Source organism: Artibeus jamaicensis, unplaced genomic scaffold (assembly GCF_021234435.1).
Source record: "Artibeus jamaicensis isolate MK-2021 breed Jamaican fruit bat unplaced genomic scaffold, CSHL_Jam_final scaffold_1964, whole genome shotgun sequence".
Taxonomy (NCBI): Eukaryota; Metazoa; Chordata; class Mammalia; order Chiroptera; family Phyllostomidae; genus Artibeus; species Artibeus jamaicensis.
In genome coordinates this window covers 1,719,414-1,737,153 of record NW_026522030.1, presented here as the reverse complement: position 1 = coordinate 1,737,153, position 17,740 = coordinate 1,719,414, and the positions used below count along the sequence as shown (strand labels likewise).

The window sequence follows — 17,740 nt, the reverse complement described above, 5'->3', positions numbered from 1 at the left end:
TGATACGGAGGGCAGATTCCACTCTGAGATTCCTCTCAGGTCAAAAGGCAGACAGGAAAATGTGTCTCTTGAAAAGCAAAAATTGTAGGCTTCTATAGAATTTTTCCATCTAGAAATAAATTCCAAAAGCGTGCCCTCCGTAAATTAAACACTGCGCCTCACAGAGCTGCTCCGCCGGGGCCGCGGCTACCGACACAGGAAGCACCGAGCACGCAAGTGCCCGGCTCAGGGCAGCAGCTCGGGGAGCAGCAGCTGTTGTTACTCTTATGATAAAACAGGAACCACCGTTTAAGCAGCAGAGCACATTTTAATTATACACAATGTGAAGTAATCAAATCTCACTCGTTTGCAGCCCCAGACCCCACAGCATAGATCAACTTGTACGGTTGAAACTGTAACAGCTCAAAGCTCATAAATTACTTGTTTCCATTAGAGATCTGACAAGTCCTTTCTTCAATTGGTCACCGGTGGTTTGCAGATAACTATTAGCAGTAATGAGCATCCTAAATTAAATCCGGAGACAGCACCGCTCCGTTCAGTAACGACAACTGGGGAGAGAGAAGCACAGTCGTGGGACGTCCTGCTCCCGTGTCCTCCGTCCTCTGTCTGATGAATAGCCCCCTGTCCTGCACAGTGCGGTTTCATTTGGTTGCAAATGAAGAAGGGTCTAATTCCTCCCATGATAAATGAGAATGTTGAACAGGTAACTTGTTAAAAAGATTTGGAATTGGGAAAATAACCTTATTTTCCTGTTATTTGACAACAAGCACCCTCCACTAACAAATGGACAACCCGGTGCCGAAAGACATCAGGTGCGGAAGCCGCATCGACCGCCCAGTCGCCCATCCTGGGACAATCACAGCAGTGCTGGGTCCGGGCTGCTCGCATTCCGCTCGACAGCCACAAAGAGGAAGCCCACAGAAGGCCAGGAGTCGCCCCAATGCGGTGGGAAAGTAATGGCTGTGGAGTCATTAAAAACCTGGATTCAAGTCCAAGCTCTGCCGCTAAAGCGTCCTGTGATTCCTTATCTGTAAAATGGACATAAGAAAACCCCTCACAGATGTGCAGCAGAGGTCAAACAGGGACCATTAACAAGGTGCCTGACATTACAAGAAAGCCTTTGACAGACATGAGCTCCTCTCAACTGTGCAGTAAGGTCCTGTCCTCACATTCGGGACACAGAAGCACACCACCCTCCCCTAAGCTGGAAACTGCCCGCCCTGTTAGAACCCATAACCAGCCCACGTCCTGAAGCGCCAACTGTGCCGGGTGTACAAGTTGTGCGAAGAAGTCCCACGAGACCAGGCGCTCCTCCACACTGGGCGTTACCCGGCTCAGACGCTTGTCGAGAAGCACGGCTTCCTCCTGGGCCTGCTTAGACGGTGCCACTGGGCAAGGTTTTTTAGGGACAGAAACTTGGTATCTCCACTTACATTTTCAAAGTCCTTCATGTTCCGGGCTCTGGTGGGAGACACTGTTTCTTCGGACACTTTTGGGAGCACTATAAAAAGGTAAAACAGACAGAACGTCACCGTATACAAATCGCCGGCATCCCCATTAGGGAACAGAGCCCAGAGAAGAAAGAATATGAACACCTTCCACGGTATATTCTGCTGGTGCTTTTTGTCTATTGTGATTCACTGGTCTGAGTCCAGTGAAGGCTCTAATCCATTAGATTTCAAATATTTACAAGTTATTTAAACTAGCCCCAATATAGTGAGTATGCATCAGAGAATGAACCCGGAAAACGCACTGGGTGTGTGGCAAAGCAGAACTGTCCTGACATGTCCTTCCTTACTGTTCGTCGTAAAGTCGTTCTGCCGACCAGGACAGCGTGTCACATGTCAGCAACCGAAACAGAGTATGTCTAACTGACCTGACATCAGGAGTCACAAAACTGTTAGGACACTAGACAACAAATAGTTTAGGTTCTGCAGGCCACATATAAAGCCTAAAATCTGCTACAATGTAGTAACACTAACTCTTCTGCTGAAACACAAAAATAGGCACAGGCAACTCATAAATAACGAAGCTGTGCTCCAATAAAAGCTTATTTTCCAAAGCAGACAGTGGGTCAGAAGCTGCCGATCGCTGCTATGGAATGATTAAAGACTTCGCCAAAACCCAAATTTCCCCACTGCTTCTTTAACTGAGCAAACATTTCCTTCTCCCCTATTCTGTGCCAGGCGCTGGGGAAACAGAGACCCTGATCCAGGGCCCAAGAGGTCCCCACTCTAGTGGGCAAGAGAGAGACGGACAGGAACTGTCACACTGCACAAGGGTTGTGCCTGGCACTTCTCAGCTGGCGAGTGAACGCGTGCTGAGTGAATGAAAGCACCCTTCCGACAGATACGCGTGGAGGGCCTCTTCTCTGCCAGGCATCATTCTAGATGTGGCTATGTCAGGAAACAAAACGAACAAATGGAGCTCATATTCCAGGAAGAGGAAAGAGACAATAAACAAAATAATAGGGCAATTCATAATATGTTACAATGTGATCAATGCAATAGAGAAAACAAAGTGGACAAGGAGAAGAAATACCAAGGCTGGGGTAAGGAATGCCATTTTACATAAGGTGGCCTTTACATTAAGGTGACCATAAGCAAGGTCTCGCTGAGAAGGTGACAGCTGGGCAGAAGCCTGAGGTGGGAGCGCGTCTAGTGGATCCGAGGACCCGCCATGATGCCGATGGACTAAGAGGGAGGGAAGAGGAGGTAAGCGAGGTGCGGGGGCGGGCAGACTGTGGGTGGCCTCAGGGGCTCTTCCCCGCACTCCGAGGAGCCCACAAAGGATTCAGAGCTCAAGAGTAACCTGATCAGACTCGGTTTCCACGGGCTCCCTCTGGCTGCCCCGCTGAGGACAGACTGAAGGGCGCTTGGGAACCAGGAGACCAGTCAGGAGGAGACCAGGATAATCTAGACCAGAGATCACAGTGGCTTAGACCAGGGTGGCATAGCGGGAGTCAGAATAGACCAGGGTGCCATAGCAGGGTCAGAATCGGACTGGAAGTGGGCTAATTCTGGGTATTTTTAAAATAGCCAACAGAAATTAATGAAATATATAAATTTCAGAGAGGAAAGCAAACCTAAGGCCAGTGGAGGAGAGCCAGGGAAGGCAGTGAGCTTCAAGCTGAATCTGAAGGAAGCAGATAAGGAGCAAAAGGCAAAGAAACTTCCCGCGCAAAGGCCCAGAGCTGGAATGGGCACGGTGCTCTGAACCACTCAGCAGAAAAGAGATTCGGGAGCCGGGCAGGGGCGGACTGGGAAGAGCCCTGCGCCAGACTCAGGGCACACAGGCCACGCTCAGTCACCTGTCTGTGTCCTCCTCATTCTTCAAGTCTCCGCTCCAGTATCCGTTTCCTGGGAAACTGGTGCCTGACCCACCGCCTCCATTCACAGGGATAAATCTCCCTCTTACTCCTCTCACCGCACTTGATACGTCTTCGCTCACTACATTCATCGTATGATTTATCATAATAATTCTTTAATCGTCTGTCCTCTCAGCTTGACTGTGACCTGTTCGAGGCTGAATCCTGGTGCTCAGCCCAGAGCCTGGCACGACACAGACGTGTACACGGGCCTACCAATTTTCTGCTCCTGTCTGTGGGCAGGAAGGGCAGAAACAAGAACTGCTGGATTCTGTGTCACAGGTGAAAGTTAACATATTCTGAAGGAAAACCTAAGGGTGGCCTGTACGCTGAAGCAGCGTCCAGAAACAACCCTGTGACATTCATACGACCTGCTCTAAAAACATCTTCCTTTGGCACATATTTCATCGGTCTGGAGAAGAGAATACAACACAAGTCAAAATATCTCTAAGATATTTCAACAAGTCAAATTATTAGCACTTCCACAGATAACTGCGATAGCCTGCATTTTTCTCAGAAACAAGTTATGAAGAACGCAAAACAGAAAGTCTCCTCATAACCCAGCTCAACCACAACAGATGGCTTATTTACTCAGCACCGTCCCTGCGGTCTAACCACCATTTGCCCCCACAGGGCAGGCCCGGGTGGATCCGAACGCCGAGCCTCCGCCGGCACATGGAACCGAGCAGCCTGCCGGGAGGGCCCTGGCACACCCAAGTTCAAACAGCGCTCTCCTCGGCCTCCAGCCGCTGAGCAGTGGGGACCAACAGGTCTTCCGTGCCTGACCCTGTCACCAATCCCGTGTCCTGCCTCCAGGCAGTCACTCAGTTTAGCAACTACAGACTGACTCCCTACAAGCTTGGTAGCAAGGAAAAAAACCTCACGAAACATGGCCTAAAGGACATCAATTCCTCTAGGCCAGTGTTTCTGAGAGGAGGTGAGTAACAAACCAATACGCATGTAAAATCCTGAGCACCTACTTTGGGTACCCCTGCAGGCCAGAGCAGGCTCTGGGCCCCAGAGACACCAGAGCCCCTTCCCGGGCTCCAGGCCCCAAGGCCCCCATGGACTGGTAGCTACTTCCCTTGTTCCTAATTTTTAAAAAATGCACAGCTTTGGGTACTTACCACCATTTCCCAAACCAGCAATGAGACTGATGCCTTCCAGGTCATCTGGTAACTTGGGAACGAGGCCACTATAAGAGAGAATATATGGGTAAGAGACGAGTGAGTGACGGAACGACACGGACTGCTAGGACTGCCGAGACTGCACACGAAAATCATCAGCCCGTGGCCAGGAAGGGCACACAGCTGAGCCCCCGGGAGGCAGCAGTGCAGAGGTTCGGAACTCAGGCTTTGGGGCGGAGTCTGGCTCTAACACTTAACGGCTGAGTGACCTTCAGTAACACCGGTCATTCACTCATTCATTCACTCATTCCCGGACTCATACATCAAGCTGGATGCCACATATGAGGCAGTTGCAGAGGCAGTATGCCATGTAAGTTTCTGAGTCTCACTTTCTTAATCGGTTACATGGGAATACCACCCTCTAGCTGTAAAGATTAAATGAGCTAACGCACATAAACACAAAGCACATAGTAAACACTCGCAAAGTGACAGCTACTGTCTTTGTCATTACTAATATTAATATACCTAGCAAAACCAAAATCAAGCTTCCAAGAATCAGGCACCAATTCAGATGCTTTCAGACCATCAAACAAAAATGCAAAATTTACTGATCCAAGAAGTGTTACTACATGAAACACTGATATAAGAATAGGTTCACTGAAGATCTGGAGACACTGTCAGAAAACTAAACCATAATAGGACGAGTGGTTTAACACAAAAGTCACTCCCCTGGATTCTACTCTAAGCTCTGCCACAAACCCCGCAGGCTTTGCTTCCATCACCTAGGAAAGAAGTAACTGACAATTAAACAGGATGTAAGTGCCCAGCAAGGTACCTGCCTGTCGTGGGTACCCCAGAAAGGTACAGCGCCTTGTCATCGACAAAGGATTCACCATCATGAGAACCACCCAATCTCCTGGGAGTCCAGGCACTTTTCGAAGGAGGGCGCTAAGACCCAGATAATTTCAGCGGCCTATCCAGAGCTGCTCGGTAGTCAGGCAGAGAACCAAGTCCGGAATCCCAGCCTTTTGCGTCTAATCCCCAATGATGTGCCTCTGTCCGAAGCTGCAAACTAGGAGTTGATGGAAGCTCAGCTCTACTTCTTGGCAATCTGCTCCTCCCACACTTCTAAATCTAAATCCATTCTGTTCGGAAGGCAATTCTGCCTGATCACCAAACCTAAAGTTGGCATGCACCTCCATGATGAGTGCCAAGAAAGAAAAAATGGGTATCATAAAATTCCAACATCAAGAGAGTAATTACATAAAATGTGCCTGCTATGAAGATAACAAGAAAAAACTTACGTAGAATATGCCCTCAATTATAAAAGAAATACAGACACACTAAAGTCACCTCTAACCCTTCTTGGAAGTTAGGTGGGCTATAAATGAAGACAAAGGAAATATTTAAAATCATCACTTGTGGAAATGAGAGAGATTTTCCTCTTCTAATTTTCTATAATTCTCAATTTCCTCTAATAGGCATTACTAGGAAAAACTCCATTTTCCAAACTGAATTTTCTTAAAAATTAAAATCAAGTTCAACCACCACCTCTTGGAGACAGGGGCCCCAAGGCACACACAGGGTCACTGGTCAAGCTCAGCCTGCAGCCCAGCCTCTACATTCCCAACCTGGTCTCTCCCCGCCACAGCCCCACAGCCGCTGAATGACTCCCACTGGCTGAAACGGCCCATCAGTTACTCAAGCCAAGATCAATCACAGTTGAAACCTACCTGGTAGGCAAAGCTGAAAAATCTGGTCCTTGATAAGTTTCCTACTGGCAAACAAAGAAGTATGAAAAATGAATCTGATTTCCCAACTCTTAGAAGAAACCACTATGTAACAGAAATTCCTGTCTGGTTCCTGCCAAGTTTCCACTTGGGCTTTACCTACCCACTTTTTCCCCCCTAGAGTTTATTTTTTTATTTAATCTTCATTGTGCTTTTTTCCATTACCATTTAGTCCCCTTACACCCCCCTGCCCCCATCAATCACCACCCTGTTGTCCATGTCCCTGAGTCCTTTTCCTTTTTGCTCAAACCCTCTACCCTCAGCCTCCCTGCACCACTGTCACCTGCTCTCTATGAGCCTGTCTCTGTTTTGCTTGTTAGTTCAGTTTGTTCATTAGATTCCACACGGCAGTTAGCATAACATTCTCCAGGTCCACCCATAAGGTCACAAAAAGTAAAATTCTCTTCTTTTTTATAGCCAAGTAGTATTCCATTGTGTAAATGTCCCATAGCTGTTTTATCCACTATCTATTCATTTTTGACTATCTACAGTCATCTGCTGATGGACACCTTACCCATCCACTTTTAAAATGCTATGACTGCCATCTGCACACTTCAGTCAGTGCCAGACACCCCTCCAGCTCGAAGTTCCTCCCTCTTCCCATTCTGATCACTCATTTTTAGCCTGAGAACTAAGGTTGGGGATTCATGGAGCCTCACAAGATATCAAAACTATGCGAGCAAAGCCAGAGGACTTCAGTATGGTTTTTATCATGGTACGGATGGGGGAGACTAAGGCCCAGAAAGGGGCAGGAACATACTTGCTCAAAATCACAAAGTATTAGTGGCAAAGCTGAGACCAAATCCAGCAAAGTCCAGCACAATCGTAACGAGCCTCCGCTGCAGGACACCACGCGGAGCAGGCACCGCACTCAGGACGGCACAAGGAGGACAGGCTGCCTCCCACTTGAGCCTCACCACGGCCCTTCTGCAGTAGGTGGCAGTGTTCAATGTGGCCATTTTTTTTAATGAGGAAACAGAGGCCAAGGAAAGTTAATAAGCTGCAAAAGCCACACTGGCTGGATTTCAAACCCCATGTTCTTAACCTCTACCCCACCTGGCACCCCTAACACCTCCCTCAAGGGGGCTGTGGCGAGGTCCGAATGAATGGAAGAAGAGGGTTTCCAGTGCTCACCGGCCACAGCGCAGGGCCACTATGGCCGCTGTCTGTCAACTATTGGTTGAGTGAATAAATGGGCACTCACCTGAGCTTCACCATCCCACCCTCGGGTCTGGCTCTCCAGCCACCCAATGGGAGCGATCTCTCTCTGGGTCTGAATGTGCAGCAACACCTGACCAGTCACACCCAGAGCCAACAAGGCCCAAGGATTTCATTGGTTCACGAGAGCCACGGAAGGGTCTGGACATCGCTTTCAAGAAACAATTACACCAACCAGTACACTGTTGTCTGCCTCTCAACATTCGTCATTCTGTGATTTATCCTTAGAGAAGAAATACATACAGACCAAAATGCAGATAAGCCTCAAGTTCTCTCTGACTCCTCCCCACTCCCATCTCAGCCCCTCCTGAGAGGCAGTGACCACCGTCAGCAAGACACAGGTCCTTCCAGACCTTCATCTGTGTATCTGCCCAGACAGAGACACAGTTTTATTTTGTGGTTTAAAAATAAGTCAATGCAATCACACTTTATAAATTATTCTGCAGCATCTTTTCTTCACTGAATGTGTCCTAATGATATTTTCACGACGGTACGAATGGATCTCCCTCAATGGTTTTAACTCCCACAAAGCATTCTAAAGCACTCTTTCCAGAAACGTACTGCCCATAGAAGAAAAGATATTACCCTAAATTCTTGAGATATTTTCTACTCTGCTCTACTCCATTTTATAAAATTCTGATTGCAACTTGCGGAATCAGATTTTGTGAGTAGCTGCGGGTCACAGTCTGAAAGTCGCTGCTGAAAGGGTCTGATTTACACAATCGGCTGGTGGTAATTCAACTTGTGTCCAAGTTTGGTAATTCTACTTGTGTCCAAGTTCTCCTTCTACAAACAATGCTGTGCAAACATCCTCATACAGCTCTCCCTGTGCACATGCGTGAGCACTGCTTGTAGCTAGATAACAAGAAGTGGGACTACTGGACCAAAACATGTTCCATTTTTTTAATAGGCAAAGGATTTGAAAATAAACAAATGGCTAATAAGCACATGAAAAAAATGATCAACATCATTAGTCATTAGGGAAATGCAAACCAATAGCACAGTGAGACACCATGCCATACCTCCACAGATGCTACAATAAAAAAGACAGACTGTTAATAACGAGTATTGATGAGGGTATGAAGAAATAACAGCCCTCACACACTGCTGATCAGAGCATAAAATGGTGCAGCCACTCTGGAAAAGAGTTCCCTCCTCAAAATGTTAGATACGGTGCTACCACAGGACCCAGCAATTCCACTCCCAAGTTTATACACAGAAATGAAAACTTATGTCCATATAAAAGCTTGCATACAAATAAATGTTCGTAACAATGTTACTGATAATAGCCAGCAAAGCAGAAACCACACAAATGTCACAAACCGGTGAATGGATGCGCACAAGTGGCCCGTGTACACACTGGACTGCTGTCAGCCATAGAAAGGAATAAAACACGGACACAGGCTGTGAGGTGGGTCCCCTCAGGAGGACAAGATGTTGTAAGAGCCTGTGTACACGGGACATCCAGAACAGGAAGTTCCACAGTAGGAAAGCAGACTGTGTGGTCACCCAGGATTGAGGTGGGGAGCGGGGAGAAATGGGGAGTGTTATGGGCTGAACGGTGGGCTCCCCCAAAATCCATGCCGAAATGCTCCCCTCTGATGCTATAGTATTAGGAGATGAGGCCATGAAGGGGGAGCCCTCCTGAATGGGATTAGTGCCCTGTAAGGGGCGAGAGCTTGCTCCCTCTCTCTACTCTCTTCCACGGGAGAACACAGTGAAAAGTCAGCGGCCTTCAGCCCGGATAAGGGTCTCACCGGAACCTGACCATGCTGCACCCTGGCCTTGGACTTTCAACCTCTGGAACAATGAGAAATAAATTCCTGTTGTCTGTTAAGTCACACAGTCTACGGTTGTTTGTTTGTTTGTTTGCGGTAGCCCAAGCTAAGACAGGGAGCAACTGCTAATGGGCATACGTTTTGGGTGATGAAAATATTCTAAAATTATATTACAGTGATGGATGCACAACTGTAAAAATACCGAAAAATCATTAAGTAGTAATTTTAAGTAGATGAACTTTATGGCCTATAAATTATATTTCAATACAACTATTAAAAACCCCGCAGGCACATGTTTAAAGTTAACAGACGCCAAACCGTGCTCCACAAAGACTGCACCAGCTGGCACTGCGTCTGCACTGTTTCCGTGATGACGAAGCAGCATCTCACTACTGCACACGGGACTTACGGTGACACGGCCTGTCTTTGCAGACAGAGACTGAACAAAACTGATTCATTCAAGGAATATGTGTTGAGCCTCTACTACGTCCCAGACTGGGTCCTGGGTCTAAAGACGCAGTGGGCCACAAGCCAGGCACGCCCCTGCCCCCGCCCCCAGTTCACATGGGTGAGGATGGGAGTGCTCTCCTCCCACCTGACACTCCCGAGGCACCCCGACCCCAGGTCAGCCTGCACTGGAAACTTCACTCCACCACCCCCTTTCTCAACCTCCTTCTACAAAATTCCATGACGGCACCTTCTGACTGCTAGAGAACCAGCTGTGTACAAACTTTTAGGAAAGTGCAAACTTATCAGAAAACATTTCTTTTTTTGGTCTGACCCTAAGCAGACAGCAAGCACCTTTAGTGGCCACATAATGGAGGGACCTTCGGATGAACAAGCTGGGCCCAGGTCTTAGGAAGCTCACGGTCAGGGACAGGCAGAATCCTGGGCAAGAAACCAAAGCGACGGACCCAGGGCGGTGGGCATGGAGGAAACAGTGCACCGTGGTAGCAATACAGGAAAAACAGCTAACACTGAATGTACTGCTGGGAGGTGCCAGGCTACGTACAACTTCCATTCATCTATGCAGACACCCAGATAAAATAGATATTATCAGATAACAACCAAACAGATAAAATCACCAAAGAGAAACCGAGGCTCAGAAGCGTTAAGTAAATTATTCAAGCAAGACACTAGTGACTGGCTGAAGCGGGATTCAGATCCAGTCATCTGAGTACAAAGCCCAGGTTCTTTCAATCCCCCAGATGGGGCTTACTACAGGGTCTCAGCGTGGGTAAGGTTCCTGGGCCCAGGATCTGGGCCTAAGTCTCACCGGGCGAAAGTGCTTCAGGGCACCCACAGGTGACCAGGGTTAGAGAGAATGACGCACGACAACCTAATTCAACAAAAGTCTAAGAACAAACTGGACTCTAGTTTAGTCTCTGGAACTGGGGCTCGGAAACCACCAAGCAGAGGAGTGCTCATATTAGCAGACAATGAGGTGATTTCATTCTGTGGACTTTTCTCTTCGACTATGACCACCTACTGGAGAACATCTCTCTCTGGATACTGACAGTCTTTAGGGCCAGTTCTCGCACCAGCAGTTCTATAAAATTCTCCCAGAATCCTCTCAGAATAGGTACTAGTCAGAAGGCAGGACGGCGTACTGAAAGCCAGGCATGGAGTCAGGAGGCCTGGATTAAATCCTGGCTCCATCACGCACTTTCTGTGGACCCCAGACCTGTTCACTTCCCATCTCTGAGCCGCAGTGCCCTCACCATGCAAAGCATTAATAGTGTCAAAAGGTAGCTGTTTACTCAGTGACTTAACAAATAGTTACTGAGCCCCAGTTACGAGCCAGATACCAGGTTAGGAACTAGGGTTACAAAGATGATCAAAACGCAGCCCCTGCTCTCAACAGGTCAGAGTCTAATCTGGGCGATGGAAAGTGGACAGTGCGCCTGCGCTGTCCAATTCAGGAGCCATCTGCCACAGGGAGCCACCGAGTGCCTGATTTGGTGAAGCCACGCTGAGATGTACGGCAAGTGGAAAATATATACAGGACTTCAGAGACTCAATAAGGTAAAAAAAAGGAGGCAAAATAATTTTAGTAATTATTAATAATTTTTGTTGTTTACAAGTTAGAATAATACATGGAAATATTCAATTAAATAAAATATATTATTAAAGTTAATTTCACCTGTTTCTTTTTATTTTTTTAAATTTGGCTACTAGAAAATTTTAAATTACAGATGAGGCTCAAGTTATATTTCTGTTGCACAGTGCTAGTCGGTGAAATTCAGCAAGGTAAGTAAGGCGTCAGGTAGGGTCAGGGATGGATGGGACAGCTGGAAGGGTACAGAGGGCCCCGATGGGGGTGGGCACATGTCAGTGAAGTCGTCCTACCGTGACATCTAAAGTGAGACCTGAAAAATAACAGGCATTAATAAGGCAAAGGGGTGTAGTAAGTGCTGTCCAGGCAGCAAGACCAGCAAGGGCACAGGCCGAGCAGTAGGAAAAAACAAGACAAGCTCATTCAATAGGCAGCCAGGCGGAGTGAAGGGCCTGGGGAGGAGACACGGTAGGGAGAGGGAGGACGAGGGAGGCTATGAGGTAAATGGGGGGCCAGCTTAGGAAGGACCTGGAAGCCATATTAAAGCATTTCATACTGAGTGGAGAAAGGAGCAGGGAGGGTCTGAAGCCGGTGAATAAGAGTCATTGCCAAGAATGTAAGCAGCCCTTGGGTCGTGGAGAATACCTGGGAAGGGAGAATACTTGATGACCTGTTGAGTTGCTGCCCTGGGTCAGACAATGGGCTTAACCTTTTTAGGCTCACCCACTTTATAGATGACGAAACTGAGGCTCAGAGGGTGACTTATCCAAGGTCACAGGATTGTTGAGTGACAGCACCGGGATTGAAACCCAGGTAGGTCTGGCCAACTGGCACTGAGATGAGAAAAGCAATCTGAGAGAGGATAAAGTTTATCTTAATGGTAATAAGAACCATTAGACACACAAAGCAGCAAACTGATGATCAGATTTACATTCTAAAAAGAACTTAGCAGTCAGAATGACAATATATGGAAGTAGTGCATTAATATTAGAGATGTAAAGGAAAAAAGAGGACAATCTGGATGAGAGGTCATGCCACAATACATGGGGCAGTGGCAGTGAGATAAAGAGACACGAAGAACCACCACAGGACCCAACCAGGCAGGAGCTGCAAAGGGCCTTGCTCTGCCTTGTACACCATAGATTCGCAATAAACAAAGTAACTCTTTGTCCAGGTTTGCTCAGTATAGGACTTGTTTCTGCCTGCTGCCCAGGCATAAATATTAACTGTGCCCATTTCACTCTTCAAGGTGCCCAGTTTTGCACACCAAATAATATGGTTCCCCTTTCAGTCAGCAGCCTGTCCCTAGCAGACCTGGATAAACACTACACAGTCTCAGCCGGGCTCTCCTCCACATCCTTTCACCCACGCTCCAACCAGGAGTCCGGGACACCCAAAGGGCCCCAGCCCTAGAGTGGTACAAGGCTCTCTCAGGCCTTCCCATCAGCAGAGACCCTGGCTGCACAAGCAATATGGCCTCTGAACGCCTCTTGGAGCAGGTCCACTGGGAGGCCACTCCTGGTCACTATTCCCTAATTTATATTACTGATGATGATGATGGTGATGGTGAGAGCAACACAACCATTTTTTAGGGACTGATTATGTGCCACGCACTACACTTAACAAGCAAATGGCTGGACAAGCATCTTCTTTAATCCTCACCCCAACTCTGTTAAGTAGCTTTTCCACCAGCCCCATTTCACAGGTGGGAAAGTAGGTTAAGCCATTTACGAAGGTCAACAGCTAGTTAGTTTAAAGGACTGGATCTGAACCCAATCTGTTCAACTCCAGCCGAGGTTCTTAATCACTACGGTCCATTGCCTCTGTCTCATCACCACTATGTGACCCCCAGACGCAAGTCTGGACAGAGCAACTACACTCCCCGTACTGAAAGCAAACCCCGAAACCAGAATGAACCATCAAGTAGCCTCACGGTCCTGACCCTCAATCAGCTCCCACTAATGGCCACACTCCAAAAGGTCCCCCCCCCCGCTCTTTTAGAGAATCCCTTACCTGTCCTGTTCAAAGAATGTCCCAAAATAGGAAAGGCGAGTGCGGTGCCAGTCAAGACCCCCAGCCCTCCACACTCTATCAGCTGGTGGGTTCCCAAAGAGACCCCCCCACAAAAAAATCCCAACCCACACGTGCCTCTGTCCGGAAACCCTCAAACACCCTCAAGAACCCCAATTCTCCATTGGAGCGAACTCCCATCAGCCGGAACCCTGTGCTCGTTACCACGAACCCCCAAAACCCGGGCCGCACCTGCAGCCACTGAGCGTCCCGGGGAGGGTGACGTCCTCTTCCAACACTGAGTCCATCACGGACACAGAGGAGGTGGTGGCATTAGTGTGGGTGGTGGAGGCACCACTGGATCCCCCCAGCGGTAGCGACCCGCCCGACTCTCCAGGCCTCCGCCCCCTCCAATGCAGCTCTTGTTTGAACTCCGGAGGCGCCGCTGGAATTCAAACCGCAGCCGCCGCCATCTTTCCGGGCGCTTCTTCCTACGGAAACGAGGCGGGGTCAACGAGCTGCGTGCTGTGAAGCCGGCAGGCCGAGACCAGAGGCCAGGCAGTGAAGCGCGGGTGGGCGCCATCTTAACTAAGGGCAGAACGCCCGCCCTTGGGCCAGCAAAGCTAAGGAAAGACCGTCTGGTGGCCATATTTGGTGAGGGCAGCCAAGCCACAGCCAGGGAAGGCTCCATCTTTGTTGAGGGCTAAAGTTGGCCGTGATCCGTTATTTTGAGCGGGAGTTGGGAATCTGGCTTCCTCCTTGACTTGAAATTCATCACATAATCCTGTGCTATCTCCCTTTAGAAAAAATCCTTGCCTGTAGAACCCCAACTCTGGTAGTAATTTGCACACTTAATTTAAAACAAGCTCATTCCTATGAACCAAGTGGTCAGCAACACTTACTCTCCAGACTCACCCAGTGACCCTTTACTACCTTTAGGGCTCAAATGCACTGAAATCAGTAAACTGAGGCCGGGAGAGACTAAACGACTCTCCCAAAGTCATGCACAGTAAGCCTGTGAACTGGAGCCAGGTCCGGGGCGCCAGCCAGCAAAGTCGGGACTCTGTAAAATCTGGCTGCCTTTCCTAAAGAACAGAGCCATCATCAAACATCTGGATAATTGGGGCAGAGCTTGGCCAGAGGACCCAACCTTCGTCTCCCCATCTCAAGGTTGCTCTACCTTCCTCTGCAGGCTGTCAGAAGAGTCCTAGATGAAAATAACTTGAAAAGATGGGTAAGTGGGCTGGTGGTGATTTTTTCCTCTAATGATGTGCAAGTCCACCCTCAGTCTCAGTTTTTCATTCTTCAGTTTAAGTGTTACTTTCCAAAAGAGGCCTTCTCTAATCCTCTAACCTAAATCAAGCCCTTTCTTGTTTTTCCTCTGTGGCATTTACCACATTTGCAAGTATAGACTTCTGTGTGTGTTTGTGGTTTGCTTGGGGTTTTTTTTTCCGGGGGGGGGGGGGGGGGGGGGGGGTGTTTATTTTTAATGTAGTCCTCTTGGAAGCTCCAGGAGAACAGAGACTGTATTCTGAATTGTTTACTGTCATATCCCCAACACATATCACAGTGCCTGCCACCCAACAGGTGTTTAAAAATATATGTTGCGTGATTCAAGCAATCTGGAAAATTGTGCTAAAACCTATTCTGCAAGGATATAAAGATGACCTGAGATACCTATAATAGCTCAGTCAAAGAGTTCTGCCATATTCACACACCCCCGTGTGTGTGTTCCTGTGTTCGTGAAGCCTATAAAACTCACGCCTGTGCCTGTCCCTCTTCCTTTTCCAGATCTTCAGCCACCCCCAGAATCAGCAGTAAAATAACCCCCTGAAAGACAGAGTGGGCAGGAACCAGTTGGCTCCAGGGAAGGCTCGGTGCTTGAAGCCCAGGAACCAACAGTTCCTGACAGTGCTAACTTCAACCAGTGAGATGAGTGTCCAAAAGCAGGGAAGCCGCTTCCACCGCTGACTCTGATGTTTGGCCAACTGCTCCTCTTCCCTGGGCCTCAGTTTCTACATCTGTAAAGTAAGAAGGTTGGACTGGATGGATGTCTCGGGACCTCACAGCTGTGAAGGCTATTCCTTGGTGGGTTTTTTTTTCAATGCTACTGACGCACTGTATTCTGGTGAGGGAGGCTGGGTTACAAATCATCACTTCTCAAATGTAGGAACTAACTTTCCATCCAGCAGATGAAACTCTTGAGAAAGGAAGCAAGGAAGAAGTCTTACCTTCTGGAGCAGGTCTACTATTACCCCCATGTCACTTACAGATGAGAATACTGAGGCTGAAAGAGGTAAAAATCACTTTCTCCAGGTCTCCCAGCTGGTAAGTGGCAGAGCTGGGATTTGAGCTCAGGTCTCTCTAAACTGCAAAGCACTAGATGTTTCAAGCAGCCAGTCTTCCCTGCTTGTTTCTTTTTCTCCATTTTAGATTTACAGTTAAGAGATGATATGTACATGCAGAGAACAGTGTTTCATGGGTGTGGTCAGCAGACTCCTTAGGCAACTGCTTCCCGGTGACCATGAGGTGAATCTTGATGAGGACAGTCTAATGGCGGGCCTGGGAGTCTAGGCACCTGACTTCTGCTGCCGAGAGCCCTCTCACCTCCTGTGACCTGCAGTCTCTTCCCCTCGCTTCTCCTTGGTTTTCCCATGTGTAAAGCAGGGCAGACAATGCTGAGCTCACACAGCTGCATTATCTAATTAGATACTTTGGAAACTATAAAGAAATAAGGGCCTGTGAGGCATTCTCTTTATGATTAATCCATCCCCCCTTTCGAAAAATTGGACCGTGTGCCAAACCCTTTAGCGACCCTGGGAACTGAAAATAGAATCAGTCATACAAAGGATAGGCTATTTGGGAAGTTGTTTTCCTGTTTTCATGGTCAGGGACAAAGCCCTTTGCCCCATCTCTGTCTCACCACGGCCTTTCTTTCTGCCAAGCCTAGAGGTGACGTCACTATCACCAGCTGTCTAGGCTATCTGGCGCCATCTCTTTGACAGCAGCCACCCAGCCACAAAGCTGGCATTATTATTTCCTTAGGCAAGGTCATATCCAATGGCTGTGAGGAAGTAGCTTGCAGCCAGATGTTTCTCATTAGGGTACAACCCTCCTGAAGTTTTAGCAGCTCAAGGATCTCATCAAGACACATGGGCTGCCATCGCTAGCGGCAAGAATACCTTTTTATAGGATAAATGCACACACATTGCTACTTTGCGTTATTTCATTTTATCCTTGTGGCTCTGGGAAGTAGATTAGAATTGTTGCCCTGCTCTACAAATAAGGAAACTAAGGCTCAGAAGGAGGAGAGATTTGCCAAAGGCAACCTTTCCCGCTTTCTTTCTTTTTTGACTTCATTTACAAATAACTGCAGAAAGAAAAAAATTGCAGAAAATTTCCTGTATTGCCATCACCCAGTGTCCTAAAATATGAACACCTTCCATAACCATAGCACAACTGGCAAAAATAAGAAATTGCACTGATACGATATGATCTACTGTAGACCTTGTCGGGATATAATCAGTTTTCCCATTAGTGCCCCTTCCCTCGGCCCACTGCATTTGGTAGTCCTGTCTCCCTACTGTCTGCTAATCTGCGACAGGTCCTTTGTCTTTGTCTCTTTCTTTCATGGCATGGACACTTTATAAAAGTTCTTGCCAGTTATTCGATAGAATGTTTCTTAATTTGTGTCCATGTGTTTCCTTGTGATTGCATGGAGATCGTGCTGTTTTGTCAAGAATAACACAAAAGTGATGCTGTGCTTTTCTCGGGTTATCAGGAGGCAGATAATGTTCAGATGTCTCACTAATTAGTGGTATTAACTCTAATCTCTTGACTAAGGTGGTATCTTCCAAGATTCCTCCTGATAAAATTACTATTTTCCTATAAGTAATAAGAGTCTTAAGGGTAACATTTGAGACTACATAAATATCTTGTCTTTAATCAAACTTTCACCCACTAATTTTATCATCTATTGATAATTCTCACCCAAAACAATTACTACAATGGTATTTCCTACTTGGTGACTTCCTATTTTTATTATGCCTTCTATATTTATTCATTGGAATTCTAATGTAAGAAAGAGGTTCCTTTTCTCCATTTATTCAATTGTTTATTTAAATCCACATGAACTTGTGGATATTTGCTTTATTTTATGGGTTGTAATCTAGTACTATCATTATTTCTTGTGTTATACATTTGTCCTAGACTTGGCCAAGTGGCCCTCTGAATACACAGATGTGTCAAGATTCAAACCCAGGCCTGCCTGGTCTCAAGGTCACTACTTCTGGCACACCACCCTGCCCGCTTGCTCCGAAGAGCTCACCCCAGCAGGCCTTGCCCAGTTCCCAGTGAGCGCCCAGTCTCCTCTACAGTGTGCTGGTTACTAAGCC

General features: G+C 47.5%; 1 protein-coding gene across 2 annotated transcripts in view; it reads right to left on the bottom strand.

The window, feature by feature from the left end:
* CDK5RAP2 (CDK5 regulatory subunit associated protein 2) overlaps positions 1 to 13,822 on the bottom strand; it is a 163,880-nt gene extending 150,058 nt beyond the window's left edge. For both annotated transcript variants that reach the window (XM_037127451.2, XM_053656144.1), the window contains exons 1-3: positions 13,599 to 13,822; positions 4,495 to 4,562; positions 1,434 to 1,501 (exon numbers count right to left, since the gene is read on the bottom strand). In XM_037127451.2, coding sequence (XP_036983346.2) covers positions 1,434 to 1,501; positions 4,495 to 4,562; positions 13,599 to 13,654 — 192 coding nt within the window. In that variant the 5' untranslated portion in view covers positions 13,655 to 13,822. The remainder of the gene's footprint in view (positions 1 to 1,433; positions 1,502 to 4,494; positions 4,563 to 13,598) is intronic.
* Between the last annotated feature and the right edge of the window lie 3,918 nt (positions 13,823 to 17,740).